The following is a 26,662-nucleotide window of genomic DNA, read 5'->3' on the forward strand; positions in this document are numbered from 1 at the left end:
CACTAGTATTTTGTTTCTTCTCAAATTTACCCTCTCAATCTTCCATTTTTACGAAAAGATCTTCATTCATTCTCCATTAACGATTTATCATACCTTCATTTTAATTGCCTTTTTCGTTTTTCTCTTTTACCGCAACCAAACTAAGAAATTAACCGCCTCAACGAGTCGTATGTCATAATTGAAGTGCTTTTGGAAAATTGAGCCAGCTCCAGATCGCATGCGCTTTTTGATCGAAGCCGCAGAGATCTCTCTGTAATCCTCTCCATCGGAGTCCCCGCGGCTCTGATTGTTGCGCAATTATCTTCGAGGATTCGATCTTTCTCCCGTGGAAAAATCGGAAATTGGACGAGTTGGAGGCGAGGATTAAACGTTTCATTTCAATTCCGCTTTTTTTTTTTTATGTGAGTACAGTTTAATTTTCTGCGTTGTGATGTTGATTTGTAGATTATAGGCTTGTTTTGTCTATATTTTGACTTTCTTTGCTGCTTAGGGTTCGGTAGTGAATGCTCACTTTGAATTGGCTTCTTGCAACCCTTCAATTTTGTAATTGGTTTCAATTTCCTACTTTATATCATGTATACTTGAATTTTCAATTCGAAAAATGTTTTCTTTTTTTGTTTTCGGCCTTTGAAGTTATTGGTCAAGATTTTAATGTTTGAATTGATGCTTTCTTTTGGGGTGGTTATGTAAACGTTTAGTTTCGTAGGTATTTTTCAGTTTCTGCGGTGGTTGGAGATTGTTCATGCAATCTAATTATATTATTGAGTTACTTTCCTTGTAGTTACCTGGTAACTTAAGTTGGATAAATGTCATATCAAGTGGAAGAAATGGATTATGCGCCTGCTGACTATGAAATGGGAGAAGTAGAAGAAGATATGTATTTTGCTGGTCGAATAATGGGAGGGGACACAGAATCTGAGGATGAGGATGAACATGATAATTTGGTTAGTTCAATAGCACCTTCAAATTTTATGATTGTTGATATCACTATAATCTTTTCAATTGTTATTGCCTGTTGGTTTTATTATTGGCGATATATGATAACTTGAATGTTGGATTAGGACAATAAGATCACTGATACATCGGCTGCTGAGGCTCGGAGAGGGAAGGATATCCAAGGAATTCCATGGGAGAGGCTAAGCATAACTAGGGAGAAGTATAGACAGACTAGACTAGAACAGTACAAGAATTATGAGAATGTACTCCACTCCGGTGAGGAATCAGAAAAGGTAATAATTAGTCTTATTTGCTATATGGTAGCTGAACAGAGTTAGATTGCTTTTGTGCTTCTAGAAAATGTATAAACTATTGTTTTATTGTTTGTAAAAGTGGTATAAATTTTGTGGTTCTCTCTTCTGGGTTTGTTAGGAATGCAAAGTAACTAGGAAAGGTGGAGCATATTATGAATTCTGGCAGAATACCAGATCAGTAAAATCAACCATTCTTCATTTTCAGGTAATTGGTTCTGTTCCTCTTTGATGCTTGCTGATCTTTCTAATGACCGTGAGTGCTTGGTACCAGGCCAGCTAAATAATTGGATTGAACATTGTGTCTTTGATATTCTTTTCTTTTTCTAACTTTCTTCTTTATATGTGCTCTCTGTTTGGGATGATAGTAAATGAAGGATTACAATGTTCTTATCGGCTAAATTAAGTAGGTTTTATTGTGAAATGTGAAGTGTATAAATGTGCAATGATGTAATGATCTTCTGGTTCCATGCTGAGTTTTCTCTCGTTAGTTGTGTTTGGATGTGCGTCCTGATTTGTTACAGCACATCAAAAAAGTCAAATTGTGAAATGTAATTTTAAATAGATGGCCACTGCCACTAGCAGTTTCACAATGAGGTTCAGTTAGATGCATAGAGCATGCTAATGCTACGCATTATCATGAATATTTTAAAAATGTGTATTGAGCATCAGTTTTTTTCTTTTTAGAGATATCATATATTGAGCGTCATGGTTGATATGTATGTTGCATGCATGTTTTCTGAGTTTCTCCCTGTAAATGTTATTGCAGTTGAGGAACCTTGTTTGGTCAACATCAAAGCATGATGTTTACCTCATGTCGCATTACTCAATTATTCACTGGTCTTCATTAAGTTCCAAAAAGACTGAAGTTCTTAATGTCTCTGGGCATGTGGCTCCGTCAGAGGTACATCTCTTCCTAAATGATGATTTGTTGAGTAATTAAAGTATTGGACTTAATGCTTCCTTTGTAGTTAATTTTTCTGACTTTTGTATCTCTCTTTATAGAAACACCCTGGAAGCCTACTAGAAGGATTTACTCAAACTCAAGTTAGTACTCTGGCTGTCCGTGACAATTTGTTGATTGCTGGGGGATTCCAGGGTGAGCTTATTTGCAAGGTAATTCTCTCCCATTAAAGATTTATTATTTTGCCTTTTGTTTAGATTCAATTTCCATATCATGCAATTCACTACTAATAGTTGTGTTATTGGCTGTTGTAATATAACCTTGATTATTGTTCTTTCTCAAACCTTAGTTCCTGTCGAGATATTTTGAGGCGCTGCTCAATCTGTGCTAATTAAGTACTATCTTCCACCGGTTTACAGATCATATGAATGCTCAGATGCTTTTATACTGACGATGCATATTTTATTTAAGTTTGGAATCTTTCTTTTGTCTCTTGATTGTTGAACGGATGTTCCTTCTGATGCAGTATCTAGATAGACCTGGTGTTAGCTTTTGCACAAGGACAACTTATGATGATAATGCTATCACAAATGCAATTGAGATCTATGATGGTCCAAGGTTAGCTTTATTCTCAACTTATATTATGCCTTTGATAGCCTCTGGACCAAGAATTTATATATTCTATGATGTTTTACATTCACCAATCGTATTATGGAACTAATTCGTTTGAAATGCTTTCAGTGGCGCTGTTCATTTCACAGCATCAAATAATGATTGTGGAGTGCGGGATTTTGATTTGGAAAAATATCAGCTTGTTAGACATTTCTCCTATCCGTTTCCTGTAAATGTAAGTTCACTTTGTTATAGCTTATAACTGTGATATAGTTGGATATAAGTTCCACGCATTGACATTTAATTTTCAAATTGTTAGAACTTGTGAAGTTGCTATCTTGCACATATTTGAGAGGTTTTAGCACGAAGAAGATTGTGGACGATATACTTTGATTTATGTGTGAAACGTTGTATTGTATCTATGTGTGCACATGCTCTTTTATTTTGAGTCTGCCTCCCATGTGTTTGTGCATGTGAGGTGTTGCGGTGGTATATATAAGCACAAGGATGACTTGATGATTTTCTTTACAGCACACTTCTCTAAGTCCGGATAACAAGATTATTGCTATTGTTGGCGACGATCCTGTTGGGATGCTCGTTGATTCACAAACTGGGAAGGTAGCATATTTTGTTTCTTGCATCAATTTCTTTTGGCCACTAAGAACATAGGCAATCGTATCAGAATGTCGGCTGAGAGGTGAGGTTGTGCTTTTATTTAATAATATTATATTTTGGTGCTATACCTTTTTTTCTTTGCAGACCATTGGGTCTCTTCACGGGCATTTGGACTTCTCCTTTGCCTCTGCTTGGCATCCAAATGGCTACACATTTGCTACGGGGAACCAGGACAAGACATGCCGAGTCTGGGATGCTCGAAACCTATCTAAATCAGTTGCTGTACTGAAAGGAAATCTGGGTGCCATCAGATCAATCCGTTTCACATCTGATGGCCAGTTCATGGCCATGGCCGAACCAGCTGACTTTGTTCATGTGTATGATGTACAAAATGGTTTTGAGAAAGAGCAAGAAATAGACTTTTTTGGTGAGATATCTGGAGTTTCTTTCAGCCCTGATACTGAATCCCTGTTCATTGGGGTATGGGATCGCACTTACGGTAGCCTTCTTCAATACAACCGCTGTAGAAACCATTCATACCTCGACTCCTTAATGTGAGAATCTTGAATTCCTTTGGCAATTGTTGAGGAGAAACAACGGTAGCATCTCTCTGGCCACCTGGAAGAGGTCTGGTCTGAAGATGAATCAGTGTGTGCTGTATCTTGGACCAACTGTTGTGTCATCAAATAACACCATCCGGTGACGGGGCAGGTTATATAAGGTGCCTTGAATGCATTGTGATGCTGCCTCAAGTTGAATCAAGGCTAGGCTTGTCTGAAAATGTCATTTGGTGATGTGTATATGAAATATTCAATTTGTACCATTTAACTTTTTTTTTGGAGTAAAAGAATGCTGACTGTCTGCGATTAGACTTCATTGTTTTTATCTGTTGCTACCTTGTATGAAAGTGAAGCCTTAATAAACGGCCATTCCTTCGGGAAAATGCCTGAGGCGGATGCGGATGCATCGCTAAACAGTCCATTGGCCTTTGCTAGGCCGGATGATCAGTGCATCTGCCCTAATTGACTTCATGATCACACTTGTTAATCTCAGTTTGGGTACATTAATCACAATTATGATGTAATTAGGGTGGATGCATCGAGATCGAGTTCTGTTTCACTTGACATTAGGTCGAGAGCAACTCAAAGTTGGAATATGATATGATTGTGAAGAAAATCTGATAATTTGAATATGTTCAACTCTTGAAGTCTCAAAATTTGAATCTAGGACTCTACAAGTGGATTGTGTTGTACATGTTTGATTTCATTCTCAAATGAATGATCAACCAATATTTGTTTGAGAATGGTGTCTTCTTCCACCTGCAGCTGCTGCATACAATCTTCGAAAGCAGCAAGCAGCTCGGGACTGAACACGGCCGCATCTTGTTTCGTGTTGTCTCGTGGCATGGCAATGGCAGGAGCATTGTAGCTCCCAAATTTAGGTGTAACATAACTCCCAGGAGAGTAAATCTGGGCTTGCTCAACCATTTTCCGTCTCAGCCACGCAACGGCTGGGACTTTTCCCGACGACACATCCAGCGTTTTAAGCCCTCTCGCAACTGCCTTCCGTTTCCACCCTGTTTCCACCTCAGCAAAATCGACATCACACCTCTCATCCTCAGCCAATCCTTGCAACTCGACATCATCCCTGTGGATACGCTCAAGCAACGCGTCATACTCCTCCACCGTGTGGAAGCTCAGGCTCCTCTTCCCGTCTTTGAAATCCGGCACGTCCTCTCGCAGCGTATGGCAGCTTATGGAGCGTGTGAATAGGAAGGGATCTGCATTGGTAGGGGGAGGATGATCTGCAACATCAATTGATGGTGGAGTGAAAGTGGTGGTGTTGGTGTTGGCGATGTGTGATGCTAGTAATTCATCCCAAGCTGCGGATCTGCTTTGGAAGCCATGCCTCAGCTCTTCTCTAATACTCATCGATCGCGTTATCGCCTTCGAAGTTATGCATCCCATTTCTTCAACCACTCAACGATTTCTGCTTCTACAACATCAAAATTAAAGGAACTAAGCTTCAACCGAACTAAATTAGGGCGTTGATTTTATCATTTTAGTAACTCTGCATTGTTTGAATTCAAATTTCATGACTGATTATTGATATTTAATTTGTTAATGGTGAACGGCGAATAGATGATCGTGTGATAAAAAAAAAACAGAAACAATTGATGAAGTGATGAGAGAGAGATTGAGAGAATCGATTAGAACATGTACCTTGGATTGTGCAGGTAGAAACGCTGAGAATTGTGGCGATCTGAGCTGAGAAAATGGTGTGATATTTGTGGGGAAAAGTGAGAACACAAGCAGAGCAGGCAGGCGGAGGTGTGCTCTCTCTCTCTATATTCTATATTGTGTAGAAAATAGTTGGGATGCGTGTGAGAGTTCACAAGCAGTTGTCGACACTTTGAAAATATTTGAGATTCAATAATTCAATGGGCTGTGATTTGAATAATTATAAAGTCATGATTGAGGGTTAGGTTTTAAATTTGTGGGCCATCTTAGGCCATCCACAACGCTGTTCCTATACCGTTCCTAAACCGTTCCTTAAACCACTATTTGAGGGCCCCACTGTACTTTTTTACTCCATTCCTTAACTAAGGAACGGAACCTGCAACCCTCGTTCCTTAACCGTTCCTTAACCGTTCCTTAAATTACTATTCATTCAATTTCATTTTTTTTTAATTTCAACTCAATTCAATTAAAAAACAAACACATTTTATTAAAAAACACACAACATTAAAACAAAGTTACAACTTAAACTTAAAAAAATAAAAAGCACACAATTAAAATCATAAAAAAATAAAAGTACACAATTTTAATAATTTCATCCGCCAAAGTTTGCCCAAATGTGCTCAATTAGATCATGTTGGAGTTGGGTGTGGGCGCTAGAGTCGCGTGTCCTTGCACGAATAGATAACCGTTCTTGTATAGACGGATGCGCTCCACTTCGAGGCGGACTACTTGCGGTTGAGCTTCCGGGGGATTCGGGGTCGAACCAATTTCCCGCCTCGGGTCCTTCGTCTTGGACAATCATGTTGTGCAAGATTATGCACGTATACATGATGTCGACCATGTTCTCCATGAACCACGTACGAGCCGGGGCTTTGATGATGTTGAAGCGCGCTTGGAGAACCCCGAACGCCCTCTCCACATCCTTGCGAGCAGCCTCCTGCTTCTGCGCAAAAAGAGCCTGCTTTGGGTTCGCAGACCCACTGCACGTCTTCACGAAGGTAGGCCACTTCGGGTAGATGCCATCGGCGAGATAGTACCCCATTTTATAAAGCCGATTGTTGGCGACGAAGTTGATGGCCGGCGCTTTACCATCCAAAACTTCGGTCAAGAGGTCGGACTGGTTGAGCACGTTTACGTCGTTGTTCGACCCGGGGACCCCGAAGTACGCGTGCCAGATCCAAAGGCGGTAGTCGGCAACAGCCTCGAGTATAACGGTTGGGTGGGTACCTTTGTGGCCGCTCGTGTAGGACCCCTTCCACGCCACCGGGCAATTCTTCCATTGCCAGTGCATGCAATCGACGCTGCCGAGCATCCCTGGGAATCCGTGCACTGTTTCGTGAAGGTCGAGAAGGAACTGACAATCGGCCGTGCTTGGCCTCCGGAGAAATTCGTCGGTGAAGGCTGCCCGGATGCCTTTGCAGAATTTGAGCAAGCACATTCGCCCAGTGCTATCTCCGATGTGGAGGTATTCGTCGAACATGTCGGCCGTTTGTCCAGTCGCAAGCTGGCGGATTGCTGCAGTACATTTCTGCAGCGTCGTGTGGCTGGGACGTCCGACCGCGTCGAACCCTTCCTGGAAGAACTCTTCCCGGGCTGCCAAAGTATTCGCGATGTGGAGAAATAACGGTTTCCCCATGCGGAAACGGCGACGGAAGTACGTATCTCCCCAAACCGGGTTATCGCAGAAGTAGTCGCGTACTAACCTTGCGGCGGCTTCCTCCCGGTTACGATGGATGTACGTACGGGAGCGACGTTGGGGCGGAGCGGCTTCTTCCGCCTCCCGTCGTCGATCTTCTTCAAGTGATTGTTCCAATATTTGACACATTTGTTCATAAGGATCCATTAGTTTGATTAAATTTGGGAGAAGGAAAATAGAGTTGATTTGAGATGAAAATTGGGGTGGAAATAGAGAGGAATAGATGTGTGTTTGTGATTGAAATGAGTATGAAATATGAGTATTTATAGAGTAAATAAATAAATTAAAAAAAAAAACGGCTATAAAATTAACGGTCTCATTACCGTTAATAAAAAAAAAATTTTTTTTTTTTATTAAATTCGAATTTTTTTAAAAAAAAATGAATTATTGCGTCATCGGGACGAAGCCCACTCGCGGGGCAGCGAGTGGGCTTCACGCGTCGAATGGGAGTCCGCCACGTCGCCTCGGCGCGTGGCGGAACGTTTCGTTCCGCGTTCCGGAGGAACGAAACGCGGCACGGCATGGGAACGGTGGCGGCACGGAATGGCGACGGAACGCACGCTGCAACGCGTGCCGCCGCGAAACCGTTCCTCCGGAACGGCATAGGAACGGCGACGGCACCGCGTTGCGGATGCTCTTACTGATTTTGATTTCAAATCTAATCCCGTTGCGGGAGCCACGTTGGTGATACACTAATCACAAAACTAAATTTGATTAATATTTACACTAATCACAAAACTTATCGCCACGCTGTCAATTATTAAATCTAACTAAGAGCATCTCCAGTGGACTCGGACATCCACTAGAACTTCTCAAAAACAGCTCCTGCCACGTCACTAGGACTTCCCATCCCACTGCCACGTCACTAGGACATCCCCTTCACAATCCGCCCTTCCCATCGCCCTTCCCACTAGGACTTCCCGCAATAAAAAAAATCACAAATTCACAAATAAAGCAATTTACGTTTACGGAAATAAAATTACAACACGAATACGAACGGGAAAAATTAACAACTTCATTTTAAAAAAACATACATGATTTGAAAAAAAAATTACATAGTAATAAAACAAAAAAAAAGTACTAACATCAACGTCAACCCTTCCGTGTCCAAACCTCTTCGATAATATCGTTCTGAAGTCGAACATGGGCATCTGTTTGCAGCATGTCGGCAAATGCACGCATCCGCTCGACCTCTCCATGAGGTACCCCCATATTCACATTCGCGGTGGCCACGCCGTGACTTGGACCTGCACCCGTATCATCTTCATTGGTCCACTGAGTCAGTTCCGCAGCTTCATTTTCGACAATCATGTTGTGCATTATGATACATGCGTACATGACATCACCGATGTTGGGAATATACCACTGTCGTGCAGGACCCTTGACTACCGCCCATCGACTCTGGAGCACACCAAATGCCCGCTCCACATCCTTGCGCGCTGCTTCCTAACGGCTCGCAAAGTAGGACTTCTTTTGTCCGAGCGGATGCTTGATTGTCTTCACAAAGACGGGCCAGTTTGGGTATATCTCATCCGCCAAATAGTATCCCATATTGTGCTGGTTGCCGTTGGCGACGAAACTGATGGCGGGACCAACGCCATTGCACTGAGCATTGAACAGGGGCGACGACTGGAGAACGTTGATGTCGTTGTTCGACCCGGCGACTCCAAAATAAGCATGCCGTATCCACAGCCGGTAGTCAGCTACAGCTTCAAGGATCATCGTGGGATGCTTGGCTTTGAAGCCAGTAGTGTACATCCCCTTCCAGGCGGCGGGGCAGTTCTTCCACTCCCAATGCATACAATCTATGCTGCCCAACATCCCAGGGAACCCGTGCACCGACCCATGCATATCTATCAGACTCTGGCAGTCTTCGGGGGCTCGGACTCCGAAGATATCGCTCTCACGCCCGCGCAAAAATTCTGCAGACACTCGACGGCTGTCGACTCGCCAATGTGGAGGTACTCGTCGAACATGTCGGCCGCGCCTCCGTATGCCAGTTGTCTGATTGCGACAGTGCACTTCTGTAAAGGCGTGAGTCCGGGTTTGCCAGCTGCATCCTCCCTGATCCTAAAATACAGGTATCTTCTCTCTAAAGCACCCACGATATGCATAAACAGCGGACGATGCATCCTAAAACGTCGCCGGAATAAGACATCCCCAAAACGCGGCTACGGAGCGAAGTAGTCCTGATACAACCGAATATGTGCAGCAACGTGGTCACGTGGTATTATAGTTCGACGACGGATCGGCCGATGTACCGCCACCTGCTGCCGCCGCTGCTCCCTCTGGTGTAGCAGCCTATCTATAGCACCTTCCACAGCGACCTCCAATTCATCCTCGCTATCACTGTCACTAGCCATTGTAGATATACTTGAAAATAGAGATGTAGAGAGAGAAACTTGTTAACACAAGTGGTGCGAATGAAATGAAGTTCAACGAGCCGTATATATAGAGTTTTAAAAAAAATTTAACATACTGGACGTCCGACCCTTGCCACAATGGCGGACGTCCGCCCGCCTGTCGCCGCAACGTCCGAGGACATCCGACGTCCTTACGGGACATCCGTATCCGAGTTGAAACGCCACAATGGCGGACGTCCCAGTCGCCCGTCGCGGATGTCCGACCGGACGTCCGCCATTGGAGATGCTCTAAGCTTTATTTTGGACGCTTTTATTTCATGCATTAATGTCAATTAAGATATGAATAGATTCATTAATAAAAAGCAGTGACTGGTCATATTTATAGAAAAGAATTTAGCAAAACAAATATTTATGGTAAATGTTTATTCTCTCTCCTTTTTACTTTGTCTTTAATTATTTATTTTATTCTCTTCTATTTTAACCTTTTATTTATTTATTTTCACTTTATTTAACTAACTAAACTAATCTATTTCTTTAATTTCTATACTCAAAGGAAGCAATTCAACTATAGTAGTAGAACGGAAGAAAATCACAGTTGTTGGTAACAGCAGGCCTCATAAGTAATAAAACAGGCCAGGCCTTCTTTACAGATTTATGTCTCAACCAATTCAAATACTACTATACATATTTGGGCCCAACATATGACTCTCACCAATCAATCACTAATTCTTTTTAACTGTATATACTGTTTTTTTTTTGTTTTCACACTTATTTTTTCATAGAAAAAATCAACGTCACTATGTTATATACTGTACTGGTAATGTATGAATGTGTTATTTTGTGAAACAAATAGTCATCTCAATTATTCTCTTGGTCTCTATTTTGGGAGCACTTGTTTTTTTGTAAATTCATGTATTTGAATTCCAATCCATTTTTTGATCAACATTCACCAAATCAAATTCGGTATCAATGGGCTATATTAATTTTATTAATCACTTATATTACTATTCCCAAAAAATTCTAAGCTTAAAATTTGATCAAACCATATGTAGAATTCAAATATATAACTATGCTAGATGATATATCAATTAAATACTAGTAATCCGTATTTACTAACGTATAGCCCGTTAAATTTGATGAAAAATCACTTTATTTTGCAATTATAATCACATTATATAATCTGTTGGAGTAGTTTTTATACTATGAATTACTTGGAGTATATTATTTTTAATTGATCCATTTACAACTGTTAGATGCTACAGTTTAAATAGGAATATTAATCTCAACCAGGTAACCAAATAAATATTAATTTGATTGGTAGAAAAAAAACATTTTTATATAAGTTTGAATTGATAATGTGTATTTATAAAAATTCGATGTGATATTTTTAGAAAAATAAGTAGAAAAAAATGTCGTATGATTATATTTGTCATTGTCTACTATACAGGCCCAATCGAAATCTATTATCACTAGTAAATTTACCATATTATATTACGAAATACAGTATATATTGAGAAAACTACAATATAAAGATAAGAATGCATTTCACAATTTTGGAAAACTATTGGCAACTGTAAATGGATGCATGTCCACATTCAACCAGTATCCATCACACACATGCCTTTCATTTCTTTATGGTTTCTATCTTCAATAATTAGTATTTCCAACCAATAAATTAATAATGATAATGATAATGAAAATAATTATTAAATAACAATAATGATAATGATAATGACAATGATTACTGTTTACTATGGTTGTCGTATAAAACCTTCTAATTTGTCATACTATTAGTTAAATAAACAATGCTAAGTTAAAAACAATTATCTAAATTTTGATCTAATTTAGTTGTGGCAAGATCGTACTAATACTATTAGTTAAATAAACAATGCTAAGTTAAAAACAATTATCTAAATTTTGATCTAATTTAGTTGTGGCAAGAAGATCGTACTAGTTATACGTTTAAATTTTGCCAATGCTTCTACTATAAATCATTCGAAGTTTATAAATTTGATACATTTGAATACAAAGGAAGACATGATGCGTTTATAAATATTAGTACTACATACAAATTGAAGTAGAATAACTATACACAATGATTGATATCAACATTTTATACAACAGAATTCTTAAACAACAAATATACATCAAATTAGCGACAGCCACCAGCAGCAAATCCAATTCTTGAATTAGCTACATCATACACAACTTGTGTAGTCTGCTGCTGCTGGTTGCCGATGATGCCGATGCTGTCTCGTATATCCGAGTTCCCGGCTAACGACAAGCACGTCGTCCCCTTCTCCACCTCCAACAGAAGATTGCGTGGCGCCAGCTTCAGCGCCGCCCCTCCCTGGAACCTCATCTCAACCGCAGGCACAACCGAGGCTATCGCGCCCGTTGTCCCAGCAAAGCACGCGTCCAAAATGGAATACGCCTCAACCAACTTAAACCTCGGAGATATGACCCTCACCAACGCCTCCCTCAGGGCCGTGTACACCGGCCCTGCCAGCCGCGATATGGTGGTGCCAGAGTCGATGATGGTTGGGATACTATAGTCAGACGCTGGCACGGCCAACGCCCTCCCAGAGACTGTTATGGCCGTGAGCTTTACAAAGTACAAGGAAGGATCCCGGGAGTCGGATAGCAGAGGAGTGAAGCTCGATGGAGAGGAAGTCGAATGAGATCCAACGGAGAGATAGCCTCCCGAGCCAGAGGCGGTTGGGAGGCAGTAAGAGAAGGCCATCCCGTATTTCGTTGAGAGCTGGGACAGCATGGACAGAGAGCTCTTTGCGAAGCCAACCAGACCGGCTGACTTCCCGAATAGGCCATCGTTGTTCTGACCACACCCGTAGACGAAACCAGGGAGCGTCTCAGAGCCAAAGGTGAGAGTGTCTTTGCTCAAGAAGCCCTGAGAGAAGGACTGATCACCATATGTTGCAGTGTACACACATTTATCCGATTTCGTGCACATGGGGCTATTGAGTGTGGCAGATTTCAACGAAGAGCACTCGGTTGCTTCGCACGATAGAGTTTTATACGTGTTTGAAGACGAAGGGTTGAAGAAAGGAGCAGCTTGTGGATGGCAATAGGCCAAACAGGGCTGGCACTGAATCCACGAGAGGGAGCTTCCCGTGTCCACAACGACCGGATAGTAAGTAGCCGGGCTCCCTACCCCAATTTTGGTGTAGTAATTCCCTACACCGAGCGAAAAACCTGGATTCAAGGGGGCGCTAACGAAAGCGCCCTCTATCAATCCACTGGGAAAAACAGTTGCTGCTGTCAAGTTCTTTTCGAGTCGTGAATTGAGAAACTTGACGCGGGCGTTGTCCTGAGCAAGGACGTCCGAGAAGGAGAGTGAGGCGGGGACATGATCAAGAGGCAGCTTTAGCTGGCCAAGTTCTGCAAGAATCAATATGTCAGTAAAGTAGACAACATATGTTTATGCAATGCTTAAAAAAAGGAAACATCAAACATCAAAGTAGACAACATATGTTTATGCAATGCTTAAAAAAAGGAAACATCAAACATCAAACATGCCTTGATTGAGTCTAATGGCAGATGTTCCAATGACCAAGTGAAGAAGAAGAAAAGAAGACAAGAACAGCTCCATTTCTGCAATTTGTTTTCACCCTCAAAACTGGGGGATTTTTATAGCAATGACATTAAGATTGTTAAACAATCAGTTGAGAGGTCGAGGTTGGAAGGGACGTGTTACACTGACTTGTGAGGTCCTCTCAACCAAGATGAGTAAATATGTGGTTGAGACATCTATTGTGTCTTAGTTTTAGGGGCCCATTTCCTTTGCTTTTTGAAAGGCTGCTGATTGAGGAATCAAGAATCCACCACCTGTATAAGTACGTTCCCACGGTTCAGGAACCGCCCGTTCTTTTTCCAAACCATCGATTCCGGTTCCGGAAAATGTTGAACCATAACCAGCCCGTGAAGCATTTTTGGTAGTTCCTGTCCGAATCAGGAACTGGACTGCCAAAACTGATAGCACGGGTCGGGTTGAACCGCCGGATGCCGGTTCCAATTCTGAACCGGCAATCTAGTTAAAACGCCCACGTCTAGTAATAACTAAATCCATCTCCCTTGCTATTCATCACGCAACTTAGGAAAAAGAAACCAGGTGGTAGTTCATATGTCACGTACCTCTTGAGAAATTTTGGCTTTAACATTAATTGAATAATTATTCATTCATATATACTATATTAAAGCAAGAGAGATCTTTTACTATTATAAATTAATTTGCGCCTGTGAATATGACTGCATGCGGAGAATTTGTAGCTCACATAAATTTAATGAAACTGAAAACATTTAAGCGAAAACCACACAGAATTACAAACCCGGTAAAGGAATTCTGTATTTATGGTTACATATTTTACCAGAAAAAATTTGGATCTCTGTCGCCAAATTAGGCTCTCCGGAAAGCATTGCTCTCACCGTCGGATCGCCGCTGTGAATAATATGCACGGCGACGCACACTCTCCTCGATCGTTGAACTTCCTCCTTTCTCAGCTCCATAAACACTTTTCTGAGTAGCATCCAGGAAGTTTCTACCAGAAGTGGCATGATCAAGAATGGCTTCCTTTGCTTCAGCATCTTCTGCTTTCTTTATAAGTGTCCATCTTTGTTCCTCGTGCCGCTGAGCATCCATTTCCATCTCCTTCAGTTTAGCAGCTCTCTCTTCTTTTGATAGTTTACCAGCTTTTCGGTGCCTATTGTTTGACTCAGGCCTTGGTGGCTTAACAGAGGTGCTTGAATAAGAATAACTACTCTTCTCATGACGAGGTTCATGCTGCTGTTCTGAAGAACCTTCCTTATTGGATTCATAATGACTACTCCTACTTCTATGTTGATCATCATCAACTCTGTCGTTTTTGCGATTAGGACTGCCACTTTGCCTCCGATCTTTGTGCTCATCGTATGGCCTCCGATCTCTGTGCTCATCGTTTGGCCTCCTATCTCTGTGCTCATCGTTTGGCCTCCCATCTTTGTACTCATCTTGGTATTTCTTTCTTTTACCATCTCTTTCACTCAATTCATCATCGGAAGTATGGACTCTCTTACTCGAATGCTTTTCCGATCTGGATCCTTTGTGACGACTCTCTCTGTGTTTCTCCACTGTCAAAGAGGCATCCTGAGAGCCACTTGGCCTCCGATCTTTGGACTCATCATAATATTTCTTTCTTCTACCATCTCCTTCACTCAATTCATCATCAGAAGCATGGATTCTCTTACTTGAATGTTTTTCAGATCTGGAGCCCTTGTGGCGACTCTCCTTGTGCTTTTCCAGGTCATCCTCAGAGTCATTCTCCGACGACAAATTCGTGCTGTGTTTGGGCTTCTTTTTGTGATGTTTTTTCTTGTGTTTCTTTCCATCCTTGTTTTTATTCTTCTGTGCTTCTACCTGAAATCGACAATTGGCCATAAAAGTCACGATTACACTCAAATCAAGGGTACATGACAGCATAATGCTCGCCCACCACACACCTACATGGAAACTATTAAACCATTGCAAGCATAACTGCATAATAGATTAGGGTGTCTAAAACACATCCTAAATGCAACGTTGAATCAGAAACAAGTTATGGACTTAATTGATTTCCCAGGAAGAACTTTATTTTTGGTGAGACGGGGAATTGTTGTGGAACTATTTGGTTATGATTTCTCTATTGCTAGGACCTAGATGAATATAGATCATGTCATGATCAGGTGTTACTATTAGCACATCCTACAACATGCAAAAATTTCTGCCTTACATGAAGACAATGTCAAGGACTCCAAGGTTTAATTTCAGTCTGACATGAAGAAAATTTCAAGGATCGTAATTAAACAGCAATACGAAAATAAGGTCTATAAAATCCTTGGCTACTGGAAGAACACAAATATACTCGAAAGCTCACAGTCACAACACCAACACGAAGGATGGTATATTTCATATAGTTACATAGTTATAGTAATCAACAAAGGTTTTAAACTAGCAGATTATCAGTGTAATACCATCTTCTGAAATTCACATACTCCTGCACTATACTGGCATGGCATAAATGAAATTGATGCTAGTAGACCCTTCACCAAATATTTAACGAGTCCTAAAGAGACATCCTACACAGCTTGGACATGAGAGCAAAGGAACAAAACTAGAAAAAAATGAGGTGATGGGACTACAAAAACTATCTCTAACAGACCCCCGAAGCATGAAATAATTAAGATATCATCTTGGCTGGCTATGGCAGGCAATGGAGCTTCAAAACACATCAGTTGCTATTTATCCAAGAATACCACTATTAGCTCTGCAATTAAACTCGGTCACATTCCATAAAAAAAATCCCTCTTGCTAACAATAGCAATAATCTTCAACAAAATGGAGAATTTTCCAATCTACTTCTAGTTTTCTACTTATTTTTTTAGCCAACACAACGAACTAAGGATCCAACGGGCCACAGAAGACTTACTGATTTGCGGATCATGTCCATCTGGATGGGGTTCTTCTTGATGCGGGCTAGAGATTCCTGTTCACTCCGACGGATCGAAAGCAGGGGATCGAAAGTAAGCTTCCTCCACGAATCATTGGCTGACTGTGGCTTATCCTCAAACAAAGCTCCCAGTGAAGCTGGCTGCGGCTGCAATAACAATCACCATCCAATGTAAACTTGAAGCACCCTAATTCCAAATTTTTTTCAAACATACAAGATAAAGAAAGGGGGAAGACTCAATTTCAATTCAAACACAAACAGTACCTCCTTCGCAGAAGTAGAAGACGATGCAGCGGGCCCCGGCTCTGCCTTGGGCAATGATTCCAGAGCCTTGAATCCAGAACCCTTGCCCACAGCTAATCCAGAATCGTACAGAAACTCCAAACGCTCCTGGCCCCTGCCGAAATTCAACGCAACAATGTCAATATTAAATTTCTTGAAAAAGGAAACCCTAAGCCCTAATTGTAAAATCCCTAAAAAAAAGAGAAATCAATTTGAGGGGAAGGAGAAATTACGAAATAAGGCCGGCTTGTTCCTGAAGCTGGCGGAACTCGGCGCGGTCGCGCTCCTCGTGGATCTGCTTGCGGAGTTCCTCGAGCTTTCTCTGCTCGGCTTCGTGCTTTTGCTCTGCTTTCCAGACATTCTCGATGTTGCGGAGGCTGCCCGTGTGCCATCCCTTCTTGTTAAGAAACTTGAGCGCCATCGTTATTCGATGTTATGTCGATCGTAGAGCAGAGTTGGGCGGCGGAATGGTGAATTCCTCGATCGGAAGAGATCGATGGTCAGCTCAGCCGTCTATCTTAAAAAATGGGAATCGCTTAAATTTCTTTTATTAATACTCCACATTCAGAAATTTTAAAAATAAAAAGCGAACATACACGAAATTTGTTGTACAGTAAAAATTTGGGGTAATATCTTATTCCCTCTTCCTTAAAAAAATAAAAAATTGTACTCTTTACTTTTTAATTTCCTTTTTAGTCCGTCCCACAAGAATATGCATTTTTTAATTTTGAAACTCTTTTCAATTTTGCATTAAAACTCGTGTCATATGCAAAATGCATATTCTTTAGGGACGGAGGGAGTATTATATACTTTCCCCGTTGATGAAAAATAGTCTTACTTTGCCATTTTTGAATGTCCACAAAAAATAGTCTCATTTCTAAATATGAAATTACTCTCATATTTTACACACGTTTTCTCCTCTCTCATATACTTTACTTATTTTTCTTCATATCTTTCTTACTTTATTTATTGAGTGAACTATGCAAATGGTCTCTGCACTATGCGTTTCGCATGCGACCGGTACCTGAACTTTAAAAATATCATGGGTACCTGAACTTTATAAATAATCACAATCATGGTACTTTTTCACTATTCGCACAATTTTGCACCAAGATGTACCAAGGCATGAAGTGTATATTTAGACTTTCATATCCTGGAATTTGATATGAAATTTTATCCATTGCTCTCTAATATTGGATATGATATTTTTTTTGATAGTTTGAGTACCTAAAATAATACTCCCTCCGTCCCAAAAAATATGTGCATTTGGAACAGCACGAGAATTAAGAAAAAATTGGTAAAAGTAAGAGAGATTGGGAGAATGGTACAGTAACGTAAGAGAGATTAGGATAATAGTAGTTAAAGTAGTGTTAGTGGATATTGCGACCTGCATTATTAAATTAATATAAGTTTCCAAAAATGGAAGGTACATATTTTTACGGGACGGAAGAAAATGGAAAGTACATATATTTTTATGGAACGGAGGGAGTATTTTTCACTTCACTTTTTCAATCACTTTATATCAAATCATCTTTTTCTCTTAAATTATTATAAAGTAAAAATTAAAATAAAAAACACTATGAAATTAATCATAAAATAAAAATTATAAATTAATATCAAAATAATTTGTAGCTAAATTTAATTTTTATTGTGATTTGATTATTTTTAAATTAAAAATTAAAATTTGTAATTAGACCTAAAATTTTAATTTTTAAAATCTCTAATTAATCTGAAATTTTTAATTTTTAATATTGAAAAATAATTGAATCACAATCAAAATTAAATTTAGCTACAAGTTAGTAATAATTGAACTTATAATTTTAATTTTTATATTTAATATCATTTTAATTTTTTACTACTTTCTAAAAGTTTTAGAGAAAGAAAGAGAAAGGGGATAACGCAAAGTAATTGAAAAAGTGAAGTGAAAATATCATTTCAGGTACTCAAACTATAAGAAATGTATTATTTCAGGTGCTCAGGAGAGAGAAAGAAAAAATTAGGCTTGCTTAACCGGCCGGTTCCGGTTTGACCATAACTGGAATTTTTTAGAACATTAGAACCAGAACCGGTAAATCGGTTCCCGATTCCTCAATTACCCGGTCGGTTCTGGTTCCGATTCCGGGTACCCGGGAACCAGAGGACCAATTAAGCAGGCCTAGAAAAAATATCATATCTAGGTAATCATATCTAGTACATAGATATGAAAGTAAAAAAATGTCACCCATGTCTTGCGGGCATTTTTGGTGTAAAATTGTGATGAATTAGAAAAAGTATCGTGCATGTGATATACTTTAGTTCAAGGACTACCCTTGATATTTTTAAAATTCAGAGACCGTGTTACGTGCGAAACGCTTAGTTCAGGGACTATTTGTGCAGTTTACTCTTATTTATTTTTTCTCCTTCTTACTTTACCAATTTTTTTATTAAAACACGTGTCGTCGACAGATGAGACCATTTTGTGTGGACGGAGGAAGTAGGAGATACCAACCATTTCAAAATGGAACTCAAGTTCAACTTTTGAGGGAGAGTGGTGAAATGAATGTTGAAAATAATATTTTCTTGTCATTAATGTGTTTTGTAGTCTCCAACTTACAGATCAGAATCGATTTTGGCCAATTTATGTGACAATTTATTTCACAATCGCCCAACTACTCTAAAGTAACCCCATCTTAACAATATTTTGGTGCTATATAATTCTCCAACTTAGTGACTGTTGTTTCATCCCAAAAAAATGACTGAGATGAGCACTTCTTCAGGCAGTGAAATTATGCAACAGGTATTTGCATATTCACTCTCTACTATTGAGCTCATATTTCCCCAAATCCTAGTTATACAATAGTTTATAAAATAGATTTTTTTTGCTTCAATGTATTGTTTGCTGCCTTTGCAAAAGGAAGCTCACTAACCCGGATCGCTTTCGTTTTTGGTCGATTGCGTGCATGGTCTTTTTCTAATTTAATTCTCATAATTAAAAAGATATTGTATTATGTATGATTATTTATTTTGAGCTCTATGTGAAGCCAGAGGTTGTGCAGAAGACAACCTTTTGATGAAGAAAGTTATAAAATCCATATTCAAAGTGTGTGCGCGTATTTATTTGACAAAGAAATCAAGTTCTTTCAAATTTGAATGAGTCTCGGCTTCATGACCGAGTATTCTTTATCTAAATTAATGATTCATTTTAAATAATTAAAAGGCTTAGTATAATCTATATCTCTTTCCAATTGATTGTTGATTTTAGGAAGATCTAGACTATTCTTATTCACTAAATGATTATAACTTTTTTTATTTTTAATGAAAATATGTAAATAAATCATCTTCTTACTTATAAAAATCTTTTTATGCCTTCATGTTTCAATAAAAACATCCCTTTATCATTCACAGTTAATTCTTCAATTTTATTCATTTATTTAGGACATGCACACAACAAAATAAATCAAGAAGGCTAGACAAATAAAACAAAATTGGATGTGTAAGATGATTGAATTTGACATCATTTTATAAGTTAAAATGCAATTTCAAGTCTTTGTCACTTTTATTCTTCATGCTAATCTTACTCTCTACTTTTCTTTCAATCAACTTTCGAAGCATTTCTTCTCTTCAAAAGAAAAAAAAATGTTTTAATATACTGTTCTTTCCTAAGTTAATTAATATCTAAAAAAATGTTTTAATATACTGTTCTTTCCTAAGTTAATTAATATAAATATTCTGTAGTTTACTTTATTCTCTCTTACCCCATCTGTTTTATTATTTCTTACCTTTTAGTCTTTTACTTTATCTCATCCTTACTTTATTATCTCTCAATGTAAGTCACTAAAAGTTTTCTCTTAATTCTTATGCCAATTGACTATCCGACTTAACTTATAAAAGGTTTATCTCATCCCTACTTTATTATATCTCAATTTAAGTCACTAAAAGTTTTCTTTTAATTCTTATGCCAATTGACTATCCAGACTTAACTTATATGCCAAAAGGTGTATGATGTAGTATCACTTTTTCATGGGCTGGAGTTCTAAATATTTTTTCAATCAAATTAATTTTGTTTAGATTTTTAGTTTCTGAATTTTGTCTGAAATTTAAGATTCATAACTTTCTTCTATTTCGCAAATTGTGAAAATATTTATACAGAGAATTTAATAATAAACTCTCCATCAAAAAATAATTGAAATAATAGTCAATTTATTATATTATCCTTATAGCTCCCAGATTGAATATCTAGTCAATTATTATGGTCATGTAATAATATAGTGCGGAAAATACCGACAAGAACAAGATCTAGATTCGGAATTGAGATTCGAGATTGTATGTTGAAATATTAAACACAAACAATAAAAGTATTTATTTCGTTATATTTTTTATAGCGTTTGATTTGATCTACGTTTTGGTATTTAGTTGTATGCGACAAACGAATAATTCCTTGTACACCTTTTTTTGACAGAGAAAGGCAGAAATTTCATATTGAAGTGTGCATATTTATTTGACAAAAATAAATTAATTTTATCACACTCTCAAATTGAATGCGATCTTAACCGTTCATTTATTATATTAATTGTTCCATGAGTCTCGGGTCCATAAGCGAGTATTCGTTTATCTACATTAATTAATAATTCATTTTTAATTAATTAAAATACAATATTTTAATATAATGGTTGATTATAGAAAGGTCTAAACTGTTCAAATGTTAGATTAAGTTATTCTTGAACTACACTAAAATACTAACTTGTCATATTAATGAAAATATAAGTACATAACCTTCTTAATTGTTTAAATCTTTTATCCCTTCATGCTTTCAATATAAAATAGATCCCTTTTTATCATTTTAATGAAAATAAGTAAATAACCTTCTCACTTGCTTAAATCTTTTATCCCTTCATGCTTTCAATATAAAAAAGATCCCTTTTATCATTTATTAGTACATATTGCATACAACAAATCTCGTAGACTTTGACAAATAAAACAAAATTGGATGTGTATGATGATTGACATCATCTAATAAGTCAAAATACCAGTGTGGTAGATATTTTTTTTCACACACAACAGAGTTCGAGATACATTGGCAAGCGAACCAGCCTCTTCCAGCCCCTCGTGGTCACGTCCGAACTAGCCCACCCCAGCCCCTCATGGTCACGTCCGAACTAGCCTCCTCTTGGCTCGTAAGTTGACTACCCTCAGGCGGGTCCCGAGCATGTAAGTTGACTACCATCAGACAGGTCCAGGTCTGCACGCTTGCAAAGTCCCAAGGCAACAAGCCTTTAGCCCACAGGAAAATTAATCACAGGTTGCGCCATCCAGGATTCGAACTCAGGACCTCCTGGATGGCGCCATACCAGTGTGGTAGATATCTTTATCTCGTTTTTCTTTGTTGGTTTCTCTCTTTCTTCTCTTTGACTCTTTTTAGTCAACTCTTGAAGTATTTATCTCCATAAAATACTCTACAAGGAAAAGAGTTACAAAGAATACTATTGTTGTTCTATCCGTATTTATTATTAAAATGCCCCGTGTTAAATGATTCATTTCTATTTAAAAAAAAATTAATTACCTTTCATATTATCTCATTACTTTATTTATTTTTTTAATTCTCTTTTATCTTTTATATACTTTATTCTTTTTTATACTTTATTCTTTCTTATCTTTATTACTTTATTATCTCCCAATTTAACTTATTAAGTTAAATTCTTGTGCCAAATAAAATGGCTCAGTTAAATTGGAACATAGATTGTGTGGTTCTTCTTCATTTGTCCACGAAAAAAGTCTCATTTTGCAATTTTTAGATGTCCATAAAAATAGTCATATTTCTAGAATTGGAAAGTTTTTCTCTCATATTTTTTCCACTTTTTCTCGTCTCTCCCATGCTTTTTTTACTTTTTCTCCATATCTCTCTTACATTACCTATTTTTTCTCATTCTCTCTTACTTAACCAATTTCTCATTAAAACCCGCGTCGTTTATAAATGAAACTATTTTTTTTGGAAGGAGGGAGTAGCATATTTTTTTAAGTTTGATTTTTCCCGAAATTAAATTTAGCTTAACACATTTGATTTTGTAGTTTTACAAAGCGGTCAAAAAAACAACATGGATGTCTTTTAATAAGTGTAAACAACGTTATTTTGTGTGTTGCTTGGGTTTTTAAAACTTCACCCGAATTTCATCGAAATTTCATGTCGTGGAAAATTTATACACTGCATAAGTTTATGATTTTGGGACCAAATTTTAATTTTGTGAGAAATATTAAATTTTGACCAAAGTTTGTGATTTTAGCTACTAATAGTAAAAAATAATTCTATATTTTCTCACTTTTATGTTGTTTTTATGGAATGTATTTCTTTGGCTTTGATCATTCTGAAATGCTTAATCAAACTGTCAATTTCCTCTTACAAGTTAATCACTTATGCCATGTTTGATTGACGAGAAAGTAAAGTTAGCAAGAAAAATGATTCCTAAGAAAATGAATCTCGGGAATATGATTCCTAGTTACTTTACTTTCAGGTGTTTGGAAAATATCAAGATTTTAAATTTATATTTAATTTAAACACCAAACTAAAAATATACTTGTTAATATTTTATTTATAAAAAAGAATAATAATGTAAAAGTTTTAATAATTATTGATTGCAAATAATAATAATTATATTATTATATTTATTATTACGATGGATAGTTTAAATATGGATTATCCATCATAATATAATAATATAATTATAATTATAGTTACATGGAGTATTATACTCATTTATTATAATAATAAATATAATAATTATTATATTATAATTATAATATTTACGGATATTATAATTGAATAAATTTTATAAATTAAAATTGCACTATGACTTTATTGATTAATTATTCATTTATAAAATATAATAATTATGGTTTATATCATATAATTATATTTTAATTATTTAATAAATTATTAATTAATATATTGAATTATTATAAATATAGTTATAATTATGATAATTTTAATTATAATAATTTATTATAGTGAAACTAAGTATGATTTGTAATTTTAAATTATTTTTAAAACATTGTAATTATTAATAATAATATTAATATACTATATCGCATTAAATATATAAGAATCCTAAAAGTAGGAAAAAGAATACCTAAGAAAAGTTAGGATTCAGAATCCTGAAAAGTTGTACTAATTTTCCTTGTTCTCGGATTCTGATTACTTTCCTAATTTGATTAAAAACCGAAACAAACACATGAATTTAAAATTTAAGGAATCAGATTATTTTCCCAGACAGAATTCTGACAACCAAACATGACCGTAGTACATACTTATATTATATATCTAGAGTTGACATGAATAAGAATGTTAGTGATTTTGTTGTGTTTATGCTACTAATAGTTCAAAATACCAACACTCAAAAATCATATTTTTTTCACAATAAAATACCGAGGGAAAGCAAATTTACACATCGAAAAATTGACTTAACATCGTGTATGGTATGGTGAAAACACTAGATTCTTAGTTTTCTCAACCAAAAGAATACATTTACAAAGAGTTGATGATGATTTTGCTAAGTGTGCAAAATTCAATCCTTCCACATCCTATGAAGATTTGAGTACATTTACAAAGAATATAAAAAAGAATACACTTTTTTCAGAGAAAATAATACTCCCTCCGTCCCAAGGTAGATGTCACACTTGGGAGATGGCACGGGATTTTAGGAGATGTTATTTTGTGTGTTAAGTAGTGAGAGAAAATATAATTTTATAATTGATGTGAGAGGAAACTTTTTTCAAAAGAAGAAATGTGACATCTTTTGTGGAACAAACTAAAAAGAAAAGTGTGACATCTACCTTGGGACGGAGGGAGTACTACATATTTGAGCGATGATCTGAACTCATATGAAGAAGCTCATTCTTCACTCTTATGGGGTGGATGATTGTTGCTGTCGTTAAACTGCATTAGAGCTCCCCTTAGACTACACTCGATCACCTGTTTAAATAGGTAAATGCAAGCAGTCACATTCACAAAACCTTCTAATATAGAAAAACTCGAAGAAACGATGCAAGAGAGTTTTATCTACCTGAGATGAGTAAGTTTTGGAGAGCAGATATCCACACTCCTCAGTTAGAGCTTTCTCTCCATTTGCCATCCTAGATACTTCAGAAACCAAAGTATCAATTCCTTCTGCCTGCACAGGCATCAAACCGAAGATGTCTTAATTCATGTGACATTTACATATCTGAATCTGAGGTATGTGGGTAAATAATATCTTACCATGTGGGCAAATCTCTGAATTTGAGAATTAATGGACTCAACCACCTTCGAAGCTGAGGTTAGCGCTTCCTCTATCTCCGCGACATCAGCCTGGAAATGATTATTGCATGAGTTTATCACATTAAGACACGAAATAGTCAAATATAATGACTGAGGCTTATAGTAGGGCAGACGAGATCTCACCCGCACGTCGCCACTAACTGGAAGTCTAACTGAGGAGCTCAGTAACGCGTTTGCTGCGCCTGAGAGACAATTTGAGTAATCCACTTCCATACTAGACCAGTCCTCCAGATATGGCATCTATTTACCAATGCAAATAAAAGTGAATCAGGGAATGGAAATCAAAATTTTAGCCTAGTCACTTAATTTAAGTTTCATATGTACAAGTATACAACATTAAAGAGAAAGTAAACACAAAGATGAAACTAACAACAATGGTAGCATCATTATCCTTTCTCTGTTCTCATACTCTTAGAAATAGAGTTATAATCTCATCTCCCTCCATTGAACATATATCAGTGAATACAAGCAAATGTTAATATGTTACTATCACAAGTTACATAAGCATAGACATGTACATTTCCCTTTTCTTTTCTAAGCGATCGATCAAACTATGGAATTATGAAAGAAAACTCAAAGTCATAAGCATATGTATTTCATTAGCAATATGGCATAGGGCAGACTCACAATCTAACGCAAAAGAGTAAGAAATGTGGAAATTTTGAGCATGATCAAGAAAGAAGGCTTACTTGAGCTTCAACTAATGTATTCAAAGTCTTCAATCTTCGCAGGAGCGCAAGTTCAATGCGTTTCTTTTTCACAATATCGCGTTTATCGGATATCATGGCTCCAAGTGAACAAAAGTTCCTCTGAATCAGAAAAGAAAATAGCATTAACTGATGCAACATTGAATTATCTCAGCATCCTCTGATGAAGAACATGAGAAAGCAACAAACCTCTGTTTCCTGCTTCTGAGCTTGAAGGGAAGCCTCTGCCTTTGCATTCGCAAATCGATACTGCAGAGAGTGGTTAATCATCATTTTGAAGGAATGCACTTCATCTTGATGAGTAGACACCTTCCTTCCTTTCCTCGAATTCAGCGACGAAGGATGCGGAGGCCGTGAAACGCCTCCTCCTCCGATCTTCGAGAGAGACGCGAAATTCAGCGATCGCGCACAATCCTTCATGGAATTCTCCAAATTCCGATCCATATCCGGCACGGAAGAGCGCACGTCTGTTGTTGCGCTCCGCAGCTTGGTTACCGGCGCACAGTGCGGCGAATTAGGGCACGAGGAGCTCCCCTGATTCGAAGCGGTGGCGGTGGTGCAGGAAGCTGAATCATCGAAGCTGGATGTTGAAATCCTGGAAAGCCGCTTCTCTGCATCGGACGTCGCCTCCTGCAGCAGCCTCGCCGCCGCAGTGACGGCGGAGCATCCGTCGCTGCTACTACTCAGCGAATTTGAACGGCTGACGCTTTGCCTAAATCTGGAAGGAACAATTCTATCTCTCTCGATTGCGATAGGCGTGTCCGGTCTCGACGAAACCCTAATCTCCCGGAGATGGTGATCTTTCGAATTCAACCGTTGCTGGTGCTGTTTTCTCTGTATGGTTGAGATAGGCGCAGGAAATTTGTCCAACCCGCCGCGGTTTGGCTCCGGGTTGAAATTCTCGTCGTTTTTGGACGGATTGCGGCGGTGTGCGGATTTGGCGAGCGGAAAATCGGAAGGGTGAGGGGTCGAATTGGATTGGACTAGAGGAGACATGAACCGTGAGCTCACTTCTCTCACTCTTGGCCGGCGCTGTGCCAGCGGCGGAGGTGGTGGCGACGATGCGGCTCCGCCGGTTAGGTCTGCCATCACTCTCTCGCTAATTTTGTTTTTAATCCTTTGTTAATCTTCGTTTTGAATCGTGAAAACCTGCAAGTTGAAGGATTTGGCGATGATTGGAGTAGAGGAAGACGATAGCCCCACTGTATAAGAAGCTTAAAGAGAAGATTG

General features: G+C 38.1%; 5 protein-coding genes across 7 annotated transcripts; 1 reads left to right on the plus strand and 4 right to left on the minus strand.

Annotated features, from left to right (window-relative positions):
• On the plus strand, positions 1 to 4,247 carry LOC121774863 (uncharacterized WD repeat-containing protein C2A9.03-like). Of its 2 annotated transcripts, none has more exons than XM_042171747.1 (10): positions 1 to 401; positions 782 to 944; positions 1,071 to 1,229; positions 1,369 to 1,455; positions 2,017 to 2,151; positions 2,253 to 2,363; positions 2,678 to 2,769; positions 2,893 to 2,998; positions 3,295 to 3,381; positions 3,523 to 4,247. In XM_042171747.1, the coding sequence occupies exons 2-10, from the start codon at positions 807 to 809 to the stop codon at positions 3,934 to 3,936; spliced, it is 1,329 nt and encodes a 442-aa protein (XP_042027681.1). In that variant the 5' UTR covers positions 1 to 401; positions 782 to 806; the 3' UTR covers positions 3,937 to 4,247. The 2 variants fall into 2 exon arrangements, with proteins under 2 accessions (XP_042027681.1, XP_042027680.1); XM_042171746.1 differs by having other exon boundaries at positions 8 to 401; positions 1,062 to 1,229.
• Positions 4,248 to 4,526: 279 nt separating this feature from the next.
• LOC121774864 lies at positions 4,527 to 5,790 on the minus strand. 2 transcript variants are annotated; one of them, XM_042171749.1, is made up of 2 exons: positions 5,601 to 5,790; positions 4,527 to 5,367 (listed from the first exon to the last, which is right to left on the minus strand). In XM_042171749.1, exon 2 carries the CDS (start codon positions 5,343 to 5,345, stop codon positions 4,602 to 4,604), a length of 744 nt encoding a protein of 247 aa, XP_042027683.1. In that variant the 5' UTR covers positions 5,346 to 5,367; positions 5,601 to 5,790; the 3' UTR covers positions 4,527 to 4,601. The 2 variants fall into 2 exon arrangements, with proteins under 2 accessions (XP_042027683.1, XP_042027682.1); XM_042171748.1 differs by having other exon boundaries at positions 4,527 to 5,373.
• Positions 5,791 to 11,659: 5,869 nt separating this feature from the next.
• Positions 11,660 to 13,463, minus strand: LOC121775221 (aspartyl protease family protein At5g10770-like). Its single transcript, XM_042172257.1, has 2 exons — positions 13,215 to 13,463; positions 11,660 to 13,076 (listed from the first exon to the last, which is right to left on the minus strand). The coding sequence occupies exons 1-2, from the start codon at positions 13,285 to 13,287 to the stop codon at positions 11,830 to 11,832; spliced, it is 1,320 nt and encodes a 439-aa protein (XP_042028191.1). The 5' UTR covers positions 13,288 to 13,463; the 3' UTR covers positions 11,660 to 11,829.
• A 511-nt stretch (positions 13,464 to 13,974) lies between these two features.
• Positions 13,975 to 16,971, minus strand: LOC121775220 (pre-mRNA-splicing factor CWC25 homolog). The gene is made up of 4 exons (XM_042172256.1): positions 16,672 to 16,971; positions 16,421 to 16,553; positions 16,136 to 16,303; positions 13,975 to 15,087 (listed from the first exon to the last, which is right to left on the minus strand). The coding sequence occupies exons 1-4, from the start codon at positions 16,857 to 16,859 to the stop codon at positions 14,092 to 14,094; spliced, it is 1,485 nt and encodes a 494-aa protein (XP_042028190.1). The 5' UTR covers positions 16,860 to 16,971; the 3' UTR covers positions 13,975 to 14,091.
• Positions 16,972 to 24,141: 7,170 nt separating this feature from the next.
• LOC121773369 (protein ENDOSPERM DEFECTIVE 1-like) lies at positions 24,142 to 26,662 on the minus strand. The gene is made up of 6 exons (XM_042170214.1): positions 25,622 to 26,662; positions 25,415 to 25,534; positions 24,849 to 24,965; positions 24,666 to 24,755; positions 24,472 to 24,579; positions 24,142 to 24,380 (listed from the first exon to the last, which is right to left on the minus strand). Exons 1-6 carry the CDS (start codon positions 26,519 to 26,521, stop codon positions 24,300 to 24,302), a joined length of 1,416 nt encoding a protein of 471 aa, XP_042026148.1. The 5' UTR covers positions 26,522 to 26,662; the 3' UTR covers positions 24,142 to 24,299.

Source organism: Salvia splendens, chromosome 17 (genome assembly GCF_004379255.2).
Source record: "Salvia splendens isolate huo1 chromosome 17, SspV2, whole genome shotgun sequence".
In the NCBI taxonomy this organism is placed as follows: Eukaryota; Viridiplantae; Streptophyta; class Magnoliopsida; order Lamiales; family Lamiaceae; genus Salvia; species Salvia splendens.